The sequence below is a fragment of the Strigops habroptila genome, chromosome 11, assembly GCF_004027225.2.
Source record: "Strigops habroptila isolate Jane chromosome 11, bStrHab1.2.pri, whole genome shotgun sequence".
Classification (NCBI taxonomy): Eukaryota; Metazoa; Chordata; class Aves; order Psittaciformes; family Psittacidae; genus Strigops; species Strigops habroptila.
The window spans coordinates 13,324,776-13,347,099 of record NC_046360.1 but is presented as its reverse complement, the minus strand read 5'-3'; the positions used below and the strand labels follow the sequence as shown (position 1 = coordinate 13,347,099).

Here is a 22,324-nt window from a genome sequence, read left to right as displayed (position 1 = left end):
TGCTGCCCAGCTCGTGCTGTACTGAGATTTAGACCTAGTACACCTTGAGTGCTCAAAGGCCTCTGTGACACAAAAAACCTTTAAAAAGCACAAGTGAAAACTTGCTATCACAGCAGTAGTGTTTGACTGTCAAATGGGACATCATCTACGGGACTGCCTAGAGCTTTAGTTTTGAATCTTATCTATTATGATTTTCAACAACTTTTCTTTTTAGCATTACATTTTCTTGAAAGTAACAGTTTGCATCTTGCTATTTGCTTCATCCCTACCAGTTATACCTGAAATGTCATCTAAATATCGCCGTGATGTAGGAAAGAAATCAATCTACTTTGCTCCTGAACTGGTTTTATTCTTCCATCCATTCTAGTGACCTTCCTTGTCTTTTCTCGAATTAGTTGCTGGTAATTTAAACTTGAAACAGCCAAATTTAGGCATCCTTTATTCCTGACTCCCTCACACTTCCATCGCTAGTAAAGGCACCGTGCTACCAGTATTACCCTCTGTAATGACTCAGGCACCTTTGACTCCTTCCTTTCTTTCACTGCTCATTCCTCTGTTCATACCACTCTCCACCGATCTTGCTCAACTCCTGCTGCTACTTCATCCATACAGTAAGAGGTGACCTTTTCTCTTTCTAGATGGTAAAAGACCTTGTCTAGGCTCCTCTTAACCTGCCACTGCTTCCTTTCCTGCCTCTCTTCTGTCTTTTACAATCCAGAGAACAAGGAGCTACTGAGATAATTTGTCTGTTTTTTGATAAAGGTACAGGAGCACTTTCTTTTAAGTCCGTTACAGCTTTACATCTTCTTCACCAGGGTGAGCTTAAACTTCTCATTCTTGTCATTATGACTCACCTATTAACTTGAACTTGTTCTCTTTTCACTTCCCTAATGATATGACCTGCAGTTGATCTAAGTCCTCTACAACAGTTTGCAGATTTCTTTCAATATTACCTTGTAGGAAGAAAAACTTCCCCAAATCAGCTTTCCAGGTCATTGATCTTTCCTCAAACTGCTCCTTTATAGATATTGATAGTCTGGTATTCATATGAGCAAAGAAAATAGTTTTCAGGGGATTTTCATGTGGGTAACTGTCAAAAGATACCTTGAAACACTGACCTTTACCATGTGGTGCTTTTCTGGCACCCCCAATCCTGACCCTGAAACAGTTGTGCCTTGTGAGAAGCTCCTTCCTGTAAGTACTCCCAGTGACATCAACAGATTTAGTCAACTGAAGCTATTTGTGAAAGGCATTTGGAAATCCCTGCAGTGAAACTGCTGTGGGCTCTGGCCTCACATCTGGCAGCAGCCTGCATTTGGTCTCCTCTTCATCCTGGAAGGAAAGGAAACAGAAACTCGGGGAAGTCCCAGCAGACGGCCGCTGCTGCTGCTGTCAGAATGATGCTGAGATGCTGATGAATGGTAGAGCTCTCAAAACCTCAGCTACCATCACCTGGGAAGGTTTGGAATCACATGGGCTGAGCTTGACTTGCTTTTGTGCACTCTAAAGTAGTCCATGTTACTAATCTTGTTTAAAGCTATACTTGGTTTCTGCAGCTATTTTTATACTTATGGACGTTATAAACACACTACATGGGTCTCTCTTGTAGTATTATTCAATACTGAAGGTAACCAAGGATGACTAATTCAAAAATCCACAGTAAAATCACTAACAGGGCTTAAATTATGGGCCTCACAAGCAACTCTTCTACTTATGTATCTATTTTCCTCTTTGATAGAAGTACCCATCCCTTCAGAAAAATCAATATCCTATTTTAAAACTCAGGGAATTTGTTATCTTTACCAGGAATAAATAAGCTTACTAATGGAGCCATTGCTGTGTCTTAATAAAATGAAAATTAAAATATTAGTTTGCAGGCAATCTGTAGATTATCAGTGTTTAAAAAGAAACACATTCTGGATCTAATGTGTGAAAATCTTTAATCATGTTTTGTGTTAAAATTAGATGCTGTTAATTTCTTTATGCCAGTGAACTACTTTGGTTCTTTGGGGTATTTTTTCCTCTTAAATCTTCAGTTTGTGGAAGGAAAGGTTTTCAGTTTAAAACCAAAATGAGTTTTTATTTATAAACACTTGACCAAAAAATGTGATTACTGGATGAACTAAAAACAGTTTAGAAATTAATACAGCACCATAAAAAGCAGACAGTGAGAGCACTGGAAGGACACCTGAAATGTGGCTGTTCATCTGCACTAGAGTACAAGAACATGCGATAACAAACTACATAAATCATGGATAAAGAACTTGTAAAGTTCTTCCAGTTTTGTTAATCACCAATAAAATTACTACCTTCAGTAGAATGTGTTGAAGAGCAACTCAGGAGCAGGGGGGAAAGAAAGTTCTTTTCTTTGTTGCTTTTTGATATGTAGAATAGTTAAAGACCATTTCCTTGTATTCTGTTCATAATCTGGGTCTCAGATCATTCTCCCCTCCCCTGTCCTTCCCCTTACTGGGAATTGTAGGTAACTGGGGAGGAAACTCTAGAAACCAGTAAAAATGACACTTGGCTAAACTAGATGCTGGAATTTGTGCCAGTGAATAACCATCACGTCTAACTCAAACATGTGGAAAAATAGGTTTTACCTAGCAATGAGATGTCTTTGACATGAAATGACAAACGCTGCTTCTTTTTGACACCGGCAAAACTTGGCTGAACTCCACTTCTGCTACTGGTGGAAGAAAGGCCAAACTCCCTATACCCAGTGCTGGGAGAACCCTGTCTGAATCCAGTGCTCAACCCAGTTGGATTCCTCAAGTGAATATTCCTTTCATGACTTGGAGGTACTTGAAAGTAGAGCACAGCGATCGTACATGAAGACAAAATCAACCCAAGCAACTGCTTGGCATTCTAGCTTTGCTTTAGCCTCCTGACATCTTTGTTTCTCCCTCCATGTTTAGTTTGAAGCATAAGCAACACCTGCTGGTGAAAACAAAGTCTGGGGAACTGCTGAGCCATCCTCCCGGCAGAACAGGTTTGATCATGGCTGCAAGCTCTGGGTGAGTTGTTCGAGAATGCAGTAGCTGGCCTGTCACCCTTTGGAGTGATTTTGTAAGGGCAGGTAACCAGCTCCTTCCCAGAGTGTGTACCAGCTCCGTATGGTGAATGCGAAGTGGGATCCAGGGATCTCCAGGAGCCGGGAAACCCTGTTCTGTGCCTCAGCTTCGGAATTGCAGCTCCAGTCATATGGTGATACATTGGCAGAATTAATTAAGAAGTTCCTGTATCTTGCTACTGTGGGAAAATGGTCATTTTGTTAAAGCACAAACCCCGATGTTATTGGTCATGTTCATGGATTGATCCTTTAAAAAAAATAAAAGAAAACAGGGAATAAAACATGAATACTCTGAGCTGGGAAACACGTTCCTCCACATGCCATTTAGGATGTGCATGAGGAAGTGTCACTTGTATGTGATATCTGTAAGTGGAACAATTTGTGTTTTAAATAACACTGTTGTCAGAGGACAGCAAGGGAGCTTTTCCTTTCTTACCATGAGGTGAATGATTAGAGTGTAATGATTTGTCCTGTCTGTGATAACTGAACATAAAATAACGTCAAATAACTGGCAAACCGCTTGAGGTGCCATCTGTTTTTAGTTTAAAACCAACATGAACTTTGCAATGCAGGGATGTGGTCAACCCATTTGACTGGTAGCTCTTCACAAGTGCAAGCAGCAACTCTTCAACTTCATTGACAGGTAATTTCATTATACTAAAAGATTTTTAATTTCAAGAGTAGCTAATGTTTGTGAGAACCCTGAAGGATGGAGTGTGAGCATATTAACGTTTCTCCCCATGCAAACAGATCTGAATCATGTGTTAGACCCCACATTTTTGTGAGAAAATGAAGCATAATAAGTCATCTCTACTTGGAAGACCCAGAAGAGGAATGCTGACAACTGGAAATACCATTTGGAGGGTAAGCAGCATATGGAGGAAACAGGAATTCTGCATGTCTAATTCTCAATTTCAAAATATTTCTATAATAAGAAAGTCATTTTTTCATGATGAGAGATACTCCTTTATCCCAAGAAATCAACTGAATACCTCCTCAAAGGTTTGTGGTACCCTGGTGTAGGGATCAGACAGACAACTGGCACTGCAGTGTGTTTACCAAGAGCTGGTTTGCTGCGGAAGGATGTGGGTTTGGGTTGGTTAATACATATTGCTTGACACATTTCAAGTGTCAGATTGTGGTCTCTGTTTACAAGACATGTTGCCAAAAGGAAAGGGAGCAACATGGTCCGAAGCACTGCCCTGGCTGGGGATTGCCAGGCTGCAGCAATGGCAGTTCGGCTACTTGGTGAGCTTTGGTCTTGGCTTTTACAGCATCTTCGTGCCGCTTTGGTTCTCCTGGATGGACTGAAGGAGGAGGAAGGTCTCTCACTGGGGTGAGTCCAGGCTTTGTTTGGCCAAGCAATAGGTGTAAAAGAATAAGTAGTTTGCAATTGTAACTGAAAGGGGATATTTAATTTGTGTTTGAAAGCACTTTTCCTCCCACTGCTACAGGCCCAGTCTTTGCAGACAGAATTCCCGCTCGGTGTGATGGGAAGGGAATGGGGTGGGATGGGGTGAATTAGTCAAATGAGGAATGTGAGTGGTGAGAACACTGGTCGTGGTGGATGTTTTCTTTTGGCCTAAGTGCTCTCTGTTGCTCTATGTAGTTCAGCTAAATGCTGTGACCCTGGCTTGTGTTGGAGATCTGGTGCTGTGAGGGAAGACAAAGCAAATGCTGTTCATTTGTTAGGATAAACGCTAATCTGAAATTATTACAAAGAAAAAAAGTAAGTTGCAAAAAAGCTGCCTGAAGAGGATTAAAATCACGTAGAGAAAGCTGCGACGGAGCACAGACTGAATCAGATCACTGAGAACGTGAACTTAAAGCTGGAGCTGGATTGTTAAAGAAACTTCACCTTTAAGCAGCAAAGTTGGGACGTTTGCTTTGTGTCAACTGCGGAGCATCCTCTCAGCGAGCGGTGCCCGCTCCGGGCAGGGGGGCGCGGTGGGCAGGGGAAGCACCGGTCGGCACGGTTCCGCCTTTCAACGTGTTTAATATTTACCGTTTCTTTCCTGTCTGTCCTTTCCTCTTCTCCCCACCGGCACTATTGATGGATGAATCTCATTTGTTTAACTCCGGTGTTTTCGAGTTTCCTTCATCCATCCCACCGCTGCCTGTCGGTGTCTGTGCGGCTCTTTCAGCTCACACCGATGCGGGACCGTCCGCGCTCTCGTGTTCCAGTCGCTCTGCAGAACTTAAACTTGACTTTTCGAGGGGCGCTCGGGCGGGGGCTGCCCCGCGGCTACGTTGTGCAAACCGGCAGGTGCTGCGGGACCCCGCCCGGCCCTTCGCGGTGGGGAACGTGGCGATAGCGGTGGCTCCGGGGGACAGGGACCGGGAGCGGGATAAGGACCGGGATAGGGACCGGGACCAGCCCCGCCCCGCCCGGCCCCGCCCCGCCGCGCCGCAGCGCGCGCCCTCCCGCTCCCGCGCGCCCCCAGCGGCCCGGCGGGCGCCGCCGCGGCGGAGGGAGGGGCCATTGGGGAGGGGGAGCCCCAAAGCCGGGCCCCCCCCTGCCCGTCCGTCGCGCGTCACGTGGTGCGCCGGCGGCCAATGGCGAGGCGAGCTGCGGCTGGCGGCCGCCATTGCTGTCAGAGTGGAGAGAGGCAGAGGCGGGTGTGTGAGGAGCAGCGGGTGAGCGGGGCCGCTGGGCGGGCAGCGCCGGGTGCGGCGGGGCGAGGACGGGCACGGACACTGCTCCCTCCCTGGGCCGGGGCTGCCGCCCGCCGCCCGCAGCGCCGGGAGCCCCGCACGGAGCGTAAACAAGGCAGCGGCGGCAGCAACAGCAGCAGGAGGAGGAGGAGGAGGAAAACACCATCCACCCACAGCCAGCGGCGGCAGCAGCGAGGGGCGGCCGGGCGGGGAGGGGAGGGGACGGCCTCCGCCGGCACGCGAGACAGCGCCCCCCGCCCGCCGCCACCGCCACTGCCCGCGGCCGGGACCCTCCCCCGCCCCGCCCGGCCCGTGCCCCGCGGGAGGAGACCCTCCCCTCTCCTTCCCCTCCGCCGCAACGTGTGCCCTGGCCGGGGGGGGGCCAGACCTGGACGCGGAAGGAGGGCCCCAGGCCCCCCCCCCCCGCGCCGTTCTTCTCGCTGAGGCGGCCTGGAGGACCGGAGGAGGCTCGTTCCCCGCTGCGTGCTGAGGGGCTCGGACCGAAACGCCGCCGCTCCCCGCCGGACCGGGCCCCGCGGCGTGAGGAGCCCCCCGCCCGCCGCGCGCCCCCTGCCGACTGCGCCACCCCTACCCGCGAGCCCGGACCGGGACCCGCACCCGGAGCGCGGCGGCCGCCCCGTCCAACGGAGGCCCCTTGGAGCGGCTGCGGCTGCTCCCCCCGCGCCGCGCCCGTCTGCCCAGACATGCCCCGCTCTGGCGGCCGGGCTCGCCGAGGATCATGACCGCAGCGGCCAACTGGGTGGCGAACGGGGCCAGCCTGGAGGACTGCCACTCCAACCTCTTCTCGCTGGTGAGTGCCCGGGGGGAGGCGGGTTTACCGGCTGCGTGCAGCTGCCGGGGGCTTTATAACCGGGGCCCGCGGGGCTGCTCCTCCGCTGGCCCCTCCCCCGGCCCGGCTCCCCGTGTTTATTTTGCTCTTTAACGTGGTTCGCCGTCAGTGTGTGCGGGGTTCGGGCTGCTATGCTCCTCTGAAGCGGGGAGCGCCTCTGGTGTCCCCCCCGCCGGTGCTGCCTGCTCGTCCGACCGTCTTCCTTGGTAAACAGCATTCTCCCCGCCTCCCCTGGCACTCTGTGCCCTGCCTGCTTTGTGCCTACCCGACTGCGGGGTTTTTCTCTCCTTCCACAATGACAAACGCCATTTCAGTAGCAGTAGACAGTCATGTAGTGTGATTGTCTGTCGGACTTGGGCTCGGGGCTCTCATGCCTGCACGTCAGTTGTTGTTACAGCGTGGTTTCCTCTTGGCATCGATTGTGCTTGGAGGCAAGAGGTAAAAAAAACACCAAACCCAAAAACCTTTTAGTTTTTGATTCTCTGAAGAAAAACAGTGGTTGGAAATGTAGTGTGCTGCAGAGCTTGTTTGCATAGATGCTGTCTGCCCATCTTCCTGGTGACTGACAACTTCCTACGCATTTCTTGTGGTTTGATGTTGCAGAAATTACGGTATCAGTTTTGGCTAGCTATGGATTTGTGATTTAAAACAAGAAAACAACTTGTTTCTGTGTAAGGGCGAAGTCGTTTGGAGATACTTTGCTTCAGTTTACCTGGCACGTACAGGGATGTTATCCCTGCTAGCTGGGCAGCAGCTGTGTGAGGGAGAGGACTAGTTGATCATCAGGAGCCTTCTAGTGCTCTAGACACAGCGATAATGCTGGAGGAGAGGAGGGACTTTTGTGGGGCATGGTGTGGTACAGGTAGACCAAAAACTTGCAGTGCGAGTTTGTGGATAGTGAGCTTGTGAAGGATTTGTGGTAGATACCCCCCTTCCTGCATCAGAGCTCTGCCAGAGTTAAAGGTGGGAGCATGTTGTGCTTTTCGTAACAGAAAGGAGGAGATTGTTTTTATAGGAGTTCAGAGGAAAAAAAGATGCTTAAAGAGCTCGTTCATCTGCATTTCTGTTTTATGCTTTTTAACCTTTTATTATTGTATGTTTGTTACTTCGCCTCTTTTTTTTGTGTATTTTTAGTGTACGTATGTTTGGGTTTTATTATACCTTTTAAGAATCTGGGACAAGAACCGTAGTCACTGTTAGATACTGCTCTGGAGATTCTTCCTCTTCCATTAGAATAAATGCAATTTGTATTTGACTTCTTATTGAACTGCTACATTAGATAAAGCTGTATCTGTGCTTCTGTCTGATAGCATTTTCTAATACTTTTAAGTTTACAGCAGTGCTGTATGTACTGAGGTGCAGGAATTGTTACAGTGATTTTGACTGCACTGCTCTCAGTAAGAAAAATAAAGCCGTAACTGCGAGGGAGACAATTGTCTGTTGCTGTCAGAGCAAGGGAGTGAGTGGCTTGTCCTTTACAAGAAGGTTGTGAAGTCCCCATTTATTAGTGCAGAACTGAGTGTTGTGTTTTGGAGAAGTGAAACTCTCCACGTAGTTGCATCTGCAAATCTGTCACTGGTAAAAATACTTGTTGGTGTGCAGTGAGCATAAATCATACGGCAAAGTTATTTCATAGCTGTTGTGGTTTGAGCTGCTTGTTGTTTGTTGCTACCTTACCAGACCAGGGAAGTGTTAAATTGGAACTGGGTGTGTAAGATCATTGAAATAAGTTAGCAAAATTCTTTTGCAAGTGGGTTTAATAGTGAGTTTAATGTGCAACCCTTTAATCTCCCATGTAATTTAGTGGGAGGAATCCGTACCTGTAATGTGGTGCTGTGTATGAAACTGTCATGTTTTGTTGTGTTCTGGCTCCACTTGCAGAAAAAGGCAACAAAGTAGTATTTTACTGTTTTTAAATATAGCATGTATGTAAATTATTAGGTGATTTAGTTTAAATTATGTTAGTATTTGTTAGGATTTATGTTCCAGTGACACATATTGAGAAAGGAAATACCGGCTGGGAATATGTGGCCAGTGCCATTGACCCTTTAACCTCACATTGTCATATTCCTTTCAGGATTTATGAAGTGTTAAAGCTACAGTAGTCTGGATTACTAATGAGAGAGACTGGTGCCGAGAGAGACTGGTGCTGTTACACTTTCTCAGTGTAACAGAACAAAAACCTGCACAAACTGAATCAACTCTTGAGGGGAATTCACTCAAGTCTTTGGGAGTGAGGTGGATCATAAATCTTTTAAACTATTCTGCTGTTACAAGTTGACTTTTTTTTTACCACAGGCTTTGTTTTGGGTGGGAATCACAAATGTTTTTGGCTGGAGGATTACAGTTCTGAAGTACTTATAATCCACTGTGATTCTGTTTGGCTTCGGTTAAATGGTGTTTCTCCCCACAGCCATTTGTTTTGTTCCAGAAGGAACACTATCTCCCCACCCCGGAGAAGCAGAGCTCTGCCTGGTTGTGCTGCTGGACTCACATTGGTTTAACAGTTCATGACTTCAAGCTTATTTTCCTGCTGACCGTAGGCAGTCTTAAGACAGAGGTCAGGTGCCACTGTTCCCTCTGAATCCTTTTACAGAAAATACTTCCTAAAAGCATTTTAGCAACTGATCCTCTCTTATCAGTGATGTCCAGAAAGTGTTCTTTGCCTTCACCTCATGTGAAGTGCTGTGAGTTCAGTCTGAAGTTAAGGTTTTAAAGTTAGCTTGGAATATCCAGATGCTGAGTGGGATCTTGCTTGCATAGCTGGGTTTCATGGAGTGTCCCTCTGGACTTAGTGATCCAAAGGGCTGTTGTCTATGTTGTGCATTGCTCAGTGCTGCAGCGGGAATCCAGTGCTGTTCCAGAAAATGGGATACTGTCTGTGCTCTGTCAGGGGAAACTGCCACAGGCAGCCTGCACAAGGGAATCTAGAATTTTGCTCTCAATATAAAGCATCAGTAAGATGGTATCGGGGCTACTTGGGTATTAGGCAGAAGCTCTTCCCTGTAAGGGTGCTGAGGCGCTGGCACAGGGTGCCCAGAGAAGCTGTGGCTGCCCCATCCCTGGCAGTGTTCAAGGCCAGGTTGGACACAGGACCTTGGAGCAACCTGCTCTAGTGGAAGGTGTCCCTGCCCGTGGCAGGGGCTTGGAACTGGGTGAGCTTTAAGGTCCCTTCCAACACAAACGAGTCTGGGATTCTGTGATTCTGCTTTGCATATTTGTCATCAGAATACAGCTCAGATACAAACTTGTTTCTACTGGCACGCTCAGCAGGTAACAGGCTTGCTCATTAAAAACACACTTTCTATCTGAAATGGCTACATTCCTAGCACAGCGGTAGAAGCAAGTGTATCCATCCTGACTCCCTCCTTCCAGTAGTCAAAATGTCTGCTGTGGCTTCTGACAAACAACGTCTGTTGATCAAAACAGTATTTAATAAGCAATTGTTAAGGGGCAGTTTTATTTAAATACTAATTAAGAGCTGTCTAATAACTATTTAGAGACAAAATGTTCTGAGGCAATACGCTTTGTATTAAAACTTCAGGCCCAGCTGGCAAACAGCCTTTCAGTGAATAATCCTGCATCATAGAAGTAGCCTTACTGAAATTAATTGGACTTTTCCTGTGAGTAAGGGTTAATCATATGATGGTGAGGGCTGTGTCAAGTGTGGAGATGCTTCCCCCGCTGTCTGGCTTAGCTGCTGTGGTGGGAGCAAGGGCATAAGTCAGTCTCTGAAATTGGGATGAAGTTGTGTAACGTTTCATATGCTGGAGCTGGAAAAAGAGTACAGCAAAGGGTGTCAGGAATGACCTAAAATTTGGAGTAGCTTGCATGTGGTGAAAGATGAGATACTGTAGGAGTCTTCAGCCTGGAAAAGACATGATTGTGCTCTTGGAAAGTGAGGCCTATTTATAGAGGACTTTATAGAAGCTCATGTGGAAGGTGTCGTGAGATCTTGTTTGAGGGTGTTCTTACAGAAACCTGCTGCCAGGAAGGTCTGGTTAGTAGGAGTTCTGTCTTTGTTCCAGTTCATGTCAGAGGCAAATTTACAAACTGTAAAGGTCACTGCTGCTGTTACTTCTTTCTGTTCACAAACAGGAACAGAAGTTGTTGCCTTCCATCAGTGAGTTTTGTTGCTGCTTTCAGAATGAAGCTGAAAGGAGTCGTGGAGGTGTGAGATGACATTGGAATTATGTTCTTAAAGGTTTTTCATGGCAGTAGGGAGTGAAGAATGCAGAGGGTGCTGCTGAGGTACTCTTTAGTATTGCATAATTGTCAGTCAAGAACTTGATAGTAAATGGTCGATTGCCCAACCAAATCCTGAAGTAGTAGTAAATTAACCAGTAGCTGTTCTTGCTTGTTGTATTTTCATAAGTGCAGTGCTCCGAGCAGTAGGCTGTTACTTTGGCATGCAGGATGTTACATCACTATGTAGCAGATATCTTGCTTGTTTGAAATTTTATGTAGGTGTGAATTTACATGTATATGTGTATAAATATATGTAAAAAATGGAATTAACCTCTCAAGTTTTCCGAAAGTATTTGATCCTTTGGTTATCTTTATCCTCAATTTTATTAGGTAACAAGATAGTAGTAGAAAAATGACATTAGAAAGCTTGCTCACTTCCTGCTAATAAAAGGTTATTTCAGGTTTTAAATCTCTTCGTAGTAGGTTTTTATGATGTCTTGTTGGAGTATGTGACAGTTTAATGGTATCTGCTTGGGTGCGAGCCTGCAGAAAATAGACCCAGATTTGCTGGGAGGTTGGGCCGGAGCGACACTGGGTGAGCCGGCGCAGCCTTGAGGTGCAGTTAGTGGATCTGTGCTGGGGAACTGACCTTTCTGAAAGCCACAGAGAAATGGGGTGTGAGGAGGGATGCTCCCGGGTCAGGACAGAGCGTGCTGAAGAATCCCAGGCTAGCCACTGAGAAACGTTGGAGTGAGGTTTCTTTCAAATCCCAATGATCTTCCGAATGTACCTGTACACCGGAGCCACGTATACTCCTGGGTAACTACATCTTAAGAATCGTAGTTGTCACTTGCTAATAATACTATCAAAAAATACATCTTTCTGGATTTTTCTACATAATCATTGTGCAGTATTGACATCATAACCCCAGTTCTCAAACCCCCAGGTTGAATTCATTTAGACTTTCTCCCTACTTCTGCTTCTGAGAGCACTCGTGAAACTCATGTGAAAGAGCAAAGAAGGAACTCTTTAATCCTGTACATGGACCTTTCTTCTATTATTTTCCTTCTTGGCAATGCAATTCTTTTGAGCCCTATTCCTTCTCTGCCTTTTATTTTTCACTCAGCACTGGCTGTCAACTGACTCCAGTATACACCAGGATCATCAAATTAGAAATCAGGATCTCTTGGTTTTTCTTCTAGTTGTTCCTTTGTACTTGTGGAAGGTTACCGGTTGATGTCGACAGACTTACTAAGTTGCTGTCCTGCAAATCCTTTTCCCAAACTTGTTTATGGAATCCTACAGACAACCTACTAACACTGAGTAAATAGGTGGCTGCTCTTTGCAGACTGGTGTTGTGAAGGCTGACAAGTGTAGTTTCATGTTCTTTCAAGTCTGTGTGTGTTCATTTAGTATTCTGTGTTCCGTGGGTGAGTAGTGCACTTTGTGTAGAGTCTCACAGTGGGATCTGGGAGTTGTTGGTGTCATGGTAGAACAAATGGTATGGAAAAAAATACTCCTGTCTAGAAGCAAGCTCTGTTTAGTATTTGCTTGCCAGTGGCAAAAGTGCGCAAGTGTTCTCGGCACAAGATCCCAAATCAAATCCAGAAGCTTTGTTTATATGGTGTAGGTATTTACACAGGGGCATCCTTCTTCCTCAGAGCAAGCTTTTTATACCACTTTAATTTTAAACTCTTAAGCATTGCTTTCAAAATAGATCCTCTTTCCCCGAGTTTCCTGACATCGACTGAATTCCAAAGAGAAACCAGCTAATAAAAATATCTTCTGCTCTAACAGACCTCAAAATCTTACTAACCCATTGCTTTAGGTTCCCTCTGCACCCAGTAGTGAAGGGATACCACAGGGATAACAGGGCTGTGATACTTGGAGTGACAGCTTGCATCGGCTCCTGCTGGGGCTGCAGCTCCTCACAGGCACTCGCATTAGTCTGAGCGCTGTACTGTAAAACGATAATGACATCTGAACATAAACCCCTTTGATAGCACACAGTAAGTTCAACTTTTCACATCGGGAGGGTTCTTAACATTTTGCTTCGTGAGATGATGCCTGGTTTCTGGTTTTTAGGATCTCACAAGTGGAAAAGGTTGAAGCAGCCTTTCCCTTGGCTTGTGCTGTGAATTTGGATTCATTTTGGTAAATCCTGTCTCTCCCAATTGCAGTCTGTTAAAAACTGTTAGTTCTCATTGAGCCGTGTGGCTGAATGCACTTGCCTGAGCAGAATTGCAGTGTGTGTATAGAGATGTGACTGGAGCTTCTAGTGGCATTCCCTCTTTTGTTGCTTTGAGACAGGACATTTTATTGTGTGTTGCTGTTGGATAAGATGCCCCTAGGCAATATTTCCATGTATGTGACTAACACAGATGAGCTCAAACATACACAAAGGCCTTGTCCCTGTACTAAGGAATGTGTTTAATCAGCTTAGGAAAGTGGAGAAAAATGGAGAGTCTTCTAAAATTCATTTTTAGCATAAGATATGACACACATTTCTGTATCACTTCTCATTAGGCACTTACTCTGCTTTCTTTAGCCAGTGTTGCAGTGTAGTGAACTATTCTTGTATATGAGAAGAAAACAGTAATTACAGAGGAAAAAGTGTGGGGGTTTTTCCTCCTTTCGTTTTTATCCATCCCCCTTCACTCTTCATCCGTGCCTTGGTGACCCCCAAAAGATTTACAAGCTCCCATCTAAGCCTGGATCATGGAACTGACCTAGTGAAAAGCTTTTCCCCCTTCTCTCTCCTTAGCCAGCCCTGTGTGCCCCTTATTCCTCTCTTTCCCCACCAAGTTCTGGCAGCAGCACAGATTGAAGTGAGATCAAAGTGACTGTGCAACCACAATCCATGTCTCGGAGAAGGAAATTTAAAGCTTATTCAGTACAACTTTGATTCATCTTTTAGCTTTAAAAGAACTATGCTGTGGTCAGTGCTTTGTTGTTGCCTTCTCTTGTAGTTCCATATTTGCCCATAAAGTAAAGTATTTTCTGAGAACAGAGGAGTGAAAACAAAATTTAGAGGAAAACTGTTCTGTACCTACTGACCAGGCTTTGGCAACCTTCTCCTTTTTGGTAATGATGCATTCATAGCTGACAGTTATGAGACATGAGTTTCAAAATGTGTTGGTTTGTTACAGTATAAAACCATAATGTTTCTTCTTACTGGACTCTCTGGTTTACTGAAGTTTTCAAGTCTATTCTAGAAACCAGACTTGAAAGTCTGCAGTCTCTTAGTGTCTGGTTTTTGAGAGTCTCATTTCATGCATGTCACTTGCACATGGACAATAAGGAGGTCACTGGTGACACGCAACGTGGCTTCACCAGGGGCAAATTGTGCCTGAAAATTTGGTGGCCTTCTGCAACAGGGCTATGGTCCTGGTGGATAAGGGAAGAGTGAGTGACTCATGTCATCTACCTGGACTTCTGCAGGGCATTCGACGTGACATCCTTGTCTCTAAAATGGAGAGGCATGGATTTGATAGATGGACCACTTGGATAAGGAATTGGCTGGAAGGTCGTGCTCAAAGAGTTGTGGTCGGCATCTCCATGGAGATGGAGAGGCCCCGGAGCTGCTGCGAGGGCTGGAGCAGCTCTGCTCTGGAGCCAGGCTGAGAGAGCTGGGCTGGGGCAGCCTGGAGAAGAGAAGGCTCCTGAAGGGGAGACCTTAGAGCAGCTCCAGTGCCTAAAGGGGCTCCAGGAAACCTGGAGAGGGGCTTTGGACAAGGGCCTGTAGGGCCAGGCCAAGGGGAATGGCTTTAACCTGCCAGAGGGGAGATTGAGATGAGCTCTGAGGCAGAAGCTCTTCCCTGAGAGGGAGCTGGAATTGGGTGAGCTTTAAGGTCCCTTCCCACCCAACCGGGCTGGGATTCTGTGTATGTCCACAATCTTCCTGAACTTGTAGGTGGTTCTGGGTGAGTTATAAAATTCATTCCAGGAACACCTTGTAGTGACCTTGTCAAATATTTTTATACAAAACTAATTCCTTTGCTGACAGAACAGGTTACTTGGTTAAATTACCTTATTCTGACTTTGGTGGGTTCATTTTTAGCCCAGTGTTTCTGGTTATTTAATTGTGTGTGTGTGTGTGTGTATTTTAATAACATTTTATCTTGAGTGCTCTGTGAATTTCCATAATTTCCTTTTGGCAGGAGCTGCTGGATTCTTCTTGCAGGAATTACAGTAAGAAAGTTGGCAAAACGGATCTACATGACCAGTCATGTCGTGGATTTATTTACTACTTTCTATATTAAGGGAGATTCACACAAAAGAATCTTCAGGTGGTGGTTTTTACAAGGGCTGAGGGGTTTTGGCAGCCTGCCTGTGCAGTTTGAGCTGTATTAGATGTCACTGGTCAAGCCAATGTTGATGTTAAAGAGCCAGGGCTGGCTGATGGTACTTGTGCGCTGTGACCACCTTCCCAGCCTGGAGCCAGGGATGTGGGCCAGGGCCTGTCTAGGGCAGGCAGGGATGGACACATACGGAAAAGGACAGTGTGAGCCATGGCTGGTATTCACTGAGCAGCTCTGCTTAGATGTGGTGTACAGAAACGTTCTAGTGCTGAGCTCTTCAATGGGTTTGTGTGTAAGGGAAGAAAAGGAACTGCATTCTTTAACTCAGTGTGCCGAAGTTTACTCTACTTGGGTTGTTACTTCCTCCAGCCTGTGCTTTCCCCCCCTCTTTTTTTTCCTGCCCATATGTCAGATTACTTGGTTTGGGAAACATCTGATAGTCCATTGTATGACTCTGATGTTTGACATTTCCTTCCTCCTTCAGTTCAAAAACATATAAAAATGCTCAAGCTGGGCAAAGAGAGAGGATTGCTTTGTTTACTTCAGGTTTGTGTTCATGTGTTGGATTACTTTTCTGTAAGAGGGCATTTATTTTGCTTTTTTAATTTGGAAAATGGGCAGTTAGTTCTGCTTCTGCCTTTCTGAAGGGGACTTGCAAACCTCATCATTCACCCTGCCTTAGAATGAGGGAGGAATTCTTTGGATTCTTTAGCTAGCAAGTTGCACATTTGTCTCATTCCTTTTGTGTGCTATCTGAATTTGCAGTGGTAGCTTTGATTTTATTATCTGTTCTCAACCAACTACTCTGAAGTTAAAAAATAACTGATTCCCTTTTGTAAAGAACCTGGCTGAAGTGTTATGGATCTCAGAGGTACCTTTAAGCATGCTCCGTAAAATAGTGTCCATAGCCTGACCTGCAGGGTAGGTCACTGCCTAAACACGGGGTTTGGTAAAATGAAAAGAAGGTCTTCCATTCCTTCTGGCATTGATCATGGAGATGGCAGCAAAACTGGATGGGGCTTGGAGCAACCTGGTCTATTGGAAGGTTTCCTTCTACACAGGAGTAGGTCAAGGATATAGCAATTACTCCCTTGAGTAATCTCCCAGGTTTGCTGTACATAGGTTTGGTTGAGAGATTTCTTGACCTAGGTAGATATTTAACAGACAAATTTTGAACTAGTACCTAAATCTTTATCCTGACCCAAGAAGTTCAGCTGTCTCATATTGAGTCTGCATTCTGCACATTTCATTAGATACCTGGAAGGCACAGCAGCAGCTCTTCTCTAGGGACCCTCATAGTTGCCCTCTTTTAGGCGAGACAGTCTTAATCCTTGAGCACTTTTTGTCCTCTGGGATGTATATTTTTGGACCATCCATGTAATGTCTCAGTTTTCTCTCCTTTTCGATGTGGTGAAACAAGAGCTGCAGTTCGTGATGCAGGTGAATCCTGATGCCCTAACAATTGCTGTGTCACCTTCTGCTGCTTTGGTAAGGATTTGTAGCACTGGGTTTTGTTTTGTCAGCCTGTTCTTGCAGTGGAGTCTAGGAAGACACAGTGTGTCAGTGAGTGCTTCCTTTCACTTCCTTCCTTCTCCTGTGTTTTGTTTTAATCTGTGGTATTTAACCTTGAAATTGTGTTAATGTTGGGATATATACCAGCAATTCGGGCCCTTTTATAGGATTACTTTCTTTCATGCTTGCCACTCAAAACTTCTTTGTTGGGAGCTGCTGCATCTGCCAGAACTGTTGGGATTTGAGTGTTAATACTGGAGTCCTTTTATATCTTCTACTGGATGATGGTCCTTAGTTGCCACCTCAAATTCCTTTTGAGACTAGTCTGACTTTCCTTTCTTCGAAAGAATCTATTCATCTTCCTGGCTGCCTCCTCTCCTGCATAGGCAGAATCACACCGATGTCTGGGAGAGAGAGCAAAAAATACCTCATTTCTGCCAGTACTATTTACTTTCTAGGCATAGCAGCTCATGCTGTTAGTTTGTGGCTTTTAATAATGGTGTATGTGGACTTTTATTATTTTAGAAAGATCTTGTTTTTCTGGTCCTCACTACTATGATGTACTATCTCAAATGTCTCCAGGTACGCAAGTCCATCAGAAAGATAACAGATAATAGGATTTTGGTTAGAGCTGCATCATTCACTGGGACTCAGCGAAGATAAAAGATGACATAAAAATGCCCTGATGCTGCTGCTTGTCACAAACAGCTCTGAAGTAGTAGCATTTAGATAATGTATTCCAGGGGGTACGAAGGAAGAAGGCAGCATGGCATGGAGGGAAGAGATTGATCCAGCAGAAAGCCATTTTGGGCTCCTGTGCCGCATGCAGGGTGTGCTCAGTGCTGGATTTATGAGCAAATGAACAACAAAAATCACAGAAAAGGTATTTTATTTTAATCCTTCATTTTTACAAGACTCTTTGTGTCTGTCCTTTATCCTTTTCTCCCAGGCACTTGACAATGTGCTTATCCAGGGGAAGGATTAAAGTCCAACATGTCATTCTGCTGTTGATCAGTTGCATATTAGGAAGAACGATGCTCATTCACCTCTGTGCGGCTCTAAACATGGCACAGTTTTTCTGTTGGCCACGTGAGGCCCATTTCATTGTTTTTTCCATGCTTGAATTCAGAGTATGAAGAAGTTTGAAGAGCTTTTTTATGCAGTCACTGTCTGCCAGTAGCTTGGCCTAACAGACACATCATTTTGAAGCTGAGCCACAGCTCTCGGTGCACGATAAGACCTTTCTTCCCTGCCATATGCTTCCTCCCTTCTTAAGGGAAGGGGTAAGCCCTGAGGGAAGGGAACACAAACCATTCCCTGCTTATTTGAGATGGCCAGGCTGAAGAGGGGAATGTTCATGTGTAGCTTTGTAGGTGATCTGATTGCAGGAGTCTACACAGGGTTGAGATGGTTTAAAAGACCAAAACAACCCAAGAGAGTTATAGATGTGGGAGTAAAAGATCAGGGAATGTCTGTGTGCAGGAGCTGGCTGTTGCTTCAGTCCTACCATGGGAAGTTGTGCTGTCCAAATAGAGACTTTTCTCAGGGGGTAGGACAGATATTTAGCTATGAAGAAAAGTTCTTTCTTAGTTAAGCAATCACCTCAGTTCCTTGATGCGTTTCTTGCCTCTCCTCTGTCAATTCACTTGATGGGACTTGGACAGATGCTACTAAATACTTAATTTCAGTGGGAGCAGGGGACAAGAGTTGTTGTCAGTGTGTTTGCCTCCCCCATAAGCACACACTGTTACAGAGTATTTCTCAGTCCTTCTGCCCTTGTCCTTTTGTCCTTCCTTCCCAGTGAGGTGTATCAAAATGACATAAATTTTATCTGGGATTTAAATGGCTGGAGTGTGAAATGCTATTTTGTTGCTGTGTGAGGACCATGTAGTGAAATGAAACACTGCAACCAAAACAGATGGTGCTAATCTTGAGTCTGTCTGCAAGATCTTATAGCATTTAATTAAAATGGTGGTGTAATTCCCATGACACCTTTAACTACAGTTTGAATTCTTGGACTATGAACTAAGGGCTTTCTTATGCAGATTTTTACTCATGTGAGTAGTCCTTGCTATGAGTCTCTAGTGGCTTCAGAATAGCTACTTACTTGAATGAAGCTCTCTAAGATGAGACTCTATTAAAACTGGAAAATATATTTATGGCATTTACATTTTTTTGTGTTCGAATTTGAAGCATAAATTGCAGACTAAAGATAGATACTTAACAACTACAGCATCCTATAGAGAAGCAGACACAAATCTACATTACAGAAATCATTTAGGCTGTGCCTGACTTCAGAGGCTGGTAAATACAGATACCCTGGGCAACTTAACATCTTCCCCTTGGTTTGAAGGCCATATGATGAAAGCGGTTTTGTACCCCCTTTCAGTTAATTGAAACTGGCTTGTGGAAGTACCTGACTTAAGTGATGAGGTGTGGTTTGGTTTCTTACATTACTTGCTTCTTCTCTTAAGAGAATTTGAGAAGCTCATGTTTGGAGCAGTGTGCAGACCTGAATTTGTCTGAGTAGCACCTTTTGGACAGTTGGGAAGTGTTTTTATATCTGGTTTTAAGTTTGGTTTGTTTCTGATAGGAGAACTGAGAAAGATGGCTTGACCTGATCAGTGCCGTGTTGGAAGTCTTTGAGAAAGGCAGGGCTGGAGCTGAGGGCTTGTGTGATAAATATCTCAGTCTCTGCTCATAAGACCCTTCAAGCCTTTTCTGTGGATTTTTGCCTCCTTTTCAAGTATATCCTTCCTCTTTTGGAAGTAATCCTCTGCACTCTGGGGCCTCACTCTGCCTTAGCTTTTCTCACCTTCCTGTACTGTATGAAGCAGGAAAAATAACGTGATTATATGATTTTAGCCATCTTTTTAATGGAGAGAAGTACAATAATAAATAGCTGCACTTGACACTTGGTGTGGCCAAATACAATAATTTCCTCAAACTGCTGGTGTTCTACCTTTTTCTAGTTCTGCTGTGTCTATATTCTTGTATAATCTCTCCAAGGGAGCTTTGTGTATTAAAATGGATGGAATTACTCAAGTCTTCTGGAGAAGTTCATTTAGAATTGCTCTGTTCATTTCCTATACAACATATATAGTCCAAAAACATTTGGTGGAGATAAGAGAAAACTAAAAGAGGAGGTGGAAGATGTGTTTTGTTTGTGTTCCATCTGCGAGGACTGCAGATGAGGAAGATAGTCACAGTGGCTACACAGCACTAATTATATCTTCAGGCTTGCTGGGTTCATGCCAGAATCAAGTTGTGCAGTGTGAAGTGTTGCTGGGGAATTGTGATTTTTAGCATCCTAAACTCTGCCAAGCTGAATGGAGCGCTGTGAGATCAGCACAAGACCCTTCCTGCCTGTCTAATACTCTGTTTTAAGCCTGAGGAGGGGGAAAGAATCAGAGCTTATAGCTTTTTTTCTCCTAGGAATTCACAGTTCTGGATGCTTTCCTGGAGTTCAACTGGTTACAGCCCTCAGCTGTTGCGGCTACATGTGAAGGTGTCTGTATTTAGGGCAGCAGATTAATGGTTGTAAAATGAAGCGCTAATTTGCTTTCTCTGTCTCTTCTTGCTTGTGTGCATAGGTTTGAATACTCAAGGTTTGTTTCTCTGCAGAGTGTAACTGTGTTAAGACCCAGGAGGAGGGAAATGTGTGTTAGGGCTCCTTCTTGAAGGGCTGTATATGACATCCTGTGGCCATGTTTCTGAATGAAAGCATTGGCCTGGGGATGTTTTCCCACTGATGACCTTCCTAGGTATGTTTTGGGTGGTTTTGGATGCCTACATGGAATTTTGGCTTTGAACGCCCTCTTCTACCCTGATATCTGCTTTTGGATACATCAGAAATGGATCTTCTTGTGTCTTGGGAATTTTACTGTCCAAACTTGAATGTTAGTAAAGATTTTGGGTATTACTGTTAGCCACAGAGATCTGATTTCTCTGTTTCCTTTCAGGCTTGGCCCAGTGCATTTAGAACAGGCAGCCTACAAACAATTTATTCTGTGCTGCAATTGCAGTTAACTGGATTTAGAAAAAAGTACTTTAAGAAAGTCCCTCTTATACGGAAAGTTGAGCTCTTCACAGCACAGCCCTCCAAGACATATGTTTCCTATAAGCCAGAGCAAGAATCTCTTGTTTAATCACAGAAGCATTGAATCATAGAATGATTTGGGTTGGAAGGAACCTTAAAGCTCCTCCAGCTCCAACCCCTGCCACGGGCAGGGACACCTTCCACTAGAGCAGGTTGCTCCAAGCCCCTGTGTCCAACCTGGCCTTGAACACTGCCAGGGATGGGGCAGCCACAGCTTCTCTGGGCACCCTGTTCTGAGGCCTCACCACTCACAATATTAATGTATGATTTACTAACATTGTTGTTTAATCCTAAGTATTTCCAAGTTCCTTTCTTTGTCAGGCTTTTTGGTGTTAAGAAATTGTAGCAACCACAATAAGCCAAGACTATGCAATGGGAAGAGATGCAAAAAACACGGTAGATTACATCACCTGGCAAGAGGTTTGCTTTGTTCTGCATTCATCTCTAAGCAGTTGTGAGTAAACCAGCCTGTTCATGGTGGTGTCCTGGGGTTGACAATCTTGGTTTCTATCTCAGTGAGTATTTCAGGCTGCTTTAAAACCATCAGCCTTACTAAAAGGAGTAGCTCTGCCCTCCCTGACCTGCTTTGCTGTTCTCTGTCTTACTGGTGCAAGCATCTCTGTGGCTGTTTAATGAATGAGGTTTGGGGACTGATGGGAGAAGAGGAAATAAACCTGTTTTATATTAGACTTGTGATGTCCAGTCAGTTAATCTCGGTCTGAATCTGTACAAACAGCAGCCCTGCTGCTGAGTGGGAGGGCTGGTTATGGCAGGAGTGAATGATGGAGGGAAGGCAGCCTGGTCCAGGACTACTGTTGGCATCAGTGCTTGCTTGTGCTGGTTTGAAGCGTACATGGTGTACATTAACAACAGCCTCTGTGTGCAGTTTAATGTTCTGGTTTATCTGATGGGAGCTGTCACTGACAGGGGAGGTCCCACTCACTGCTCTGAGCTGTGCTGTTCTCGCTCCAGCTCTTCTGCCTGCACTAGTGAGTCCGTGGCTGCAGGGGAAGCTGTCGGTGGGCTGATCTGATAAACACTTTCCTTTTTGTTTCTCATCTTTAAATTGGTGAACTGATTGATTCACCCGATGATTGCCTGATCGCTAGATGTGGTGTTGGACTTGGAGATGGGAATGCATGGCTGCGGATGAGGAAGAGGCTCCCATTTTGGTAGCAGCCTGTGTTCACTGCTGATTGAGCATGAATGAAACTGATTTTAGCTCTTCGGTACAGTCAGCAGAACCACAGGCTGTGGCTGTCCTGCCTGTAAAAACCCAGCTATAGATTAAGGCCTTTTAAAACTAGTGATATTTGTTTAAATGAATTTAAAAAAGCCTCCATGTGGATGTGGACAGTCTCCCTGTAGTGTGTTAAATACTTTACACAAAGCATCCGTAGAGGCCTAGAATATATGTAAGTGTTCCTGCTGCACTTCTGTGTACTACTTCTGGATTCAAACCTTCTGAATTCAGTTTTAACATGAAGACTAAATTGAGTTCTAAGGGATTAGTATTAGTGTTACTATTAGTGTTGCTTGTCTGTTAAATGTTTAAGCAGAAACAGATGTAGAATCCCAGCCTGGTTTGTGTTGGAAGGGAGCTTAAAGCTCACCCAGTTCCAAGCCCCTGCCCCGGGCAGGGACAC

General features: G+C 45.1%; 1 protein-coding gene and 1 long non-coding RNA gene across 2 annotated transcripts in view; one reads left to right on the top strand and one right to left on the bottom strand.

Annotated features, from left to right (window-relative positions):
- Positions 1-1,923: 1,923 nt before the first annotated feature.
- On the bottom strand, positions 1,924-5,401 carry LOC115614731. The gene is made up of 2 exons (XR_003993827.1): positions 5,079-5,401; positions 1,924-3,320 (listed from the first exon to the last, which is right to left on the bottom strand). It is a non-coding gene; the product is annotated as an uncharacterized LOC115614731 (long non-coding RNA).
- A 251-nt stretch (positions 5,402-5,652) lies between these two features.
- Positions 5,653-22,324, top strand: part of MED13L (mediator complex subunit 13L) — a 184,666-nt gene continuing 167,994 nt past the window's right edge. Inside the window, exon 1 of the mRNA XM_030501971.1 lies at positions 5,653-6,539. Coding sequence (XP_030357831.1) covers positions 6,468-6,539 — 72 coding nt within the window. The 5' untranslated portion in view covers positions 5,653-6,467. The remainder of the gene's footprint in view (positions 6,540-22,324) is intronic.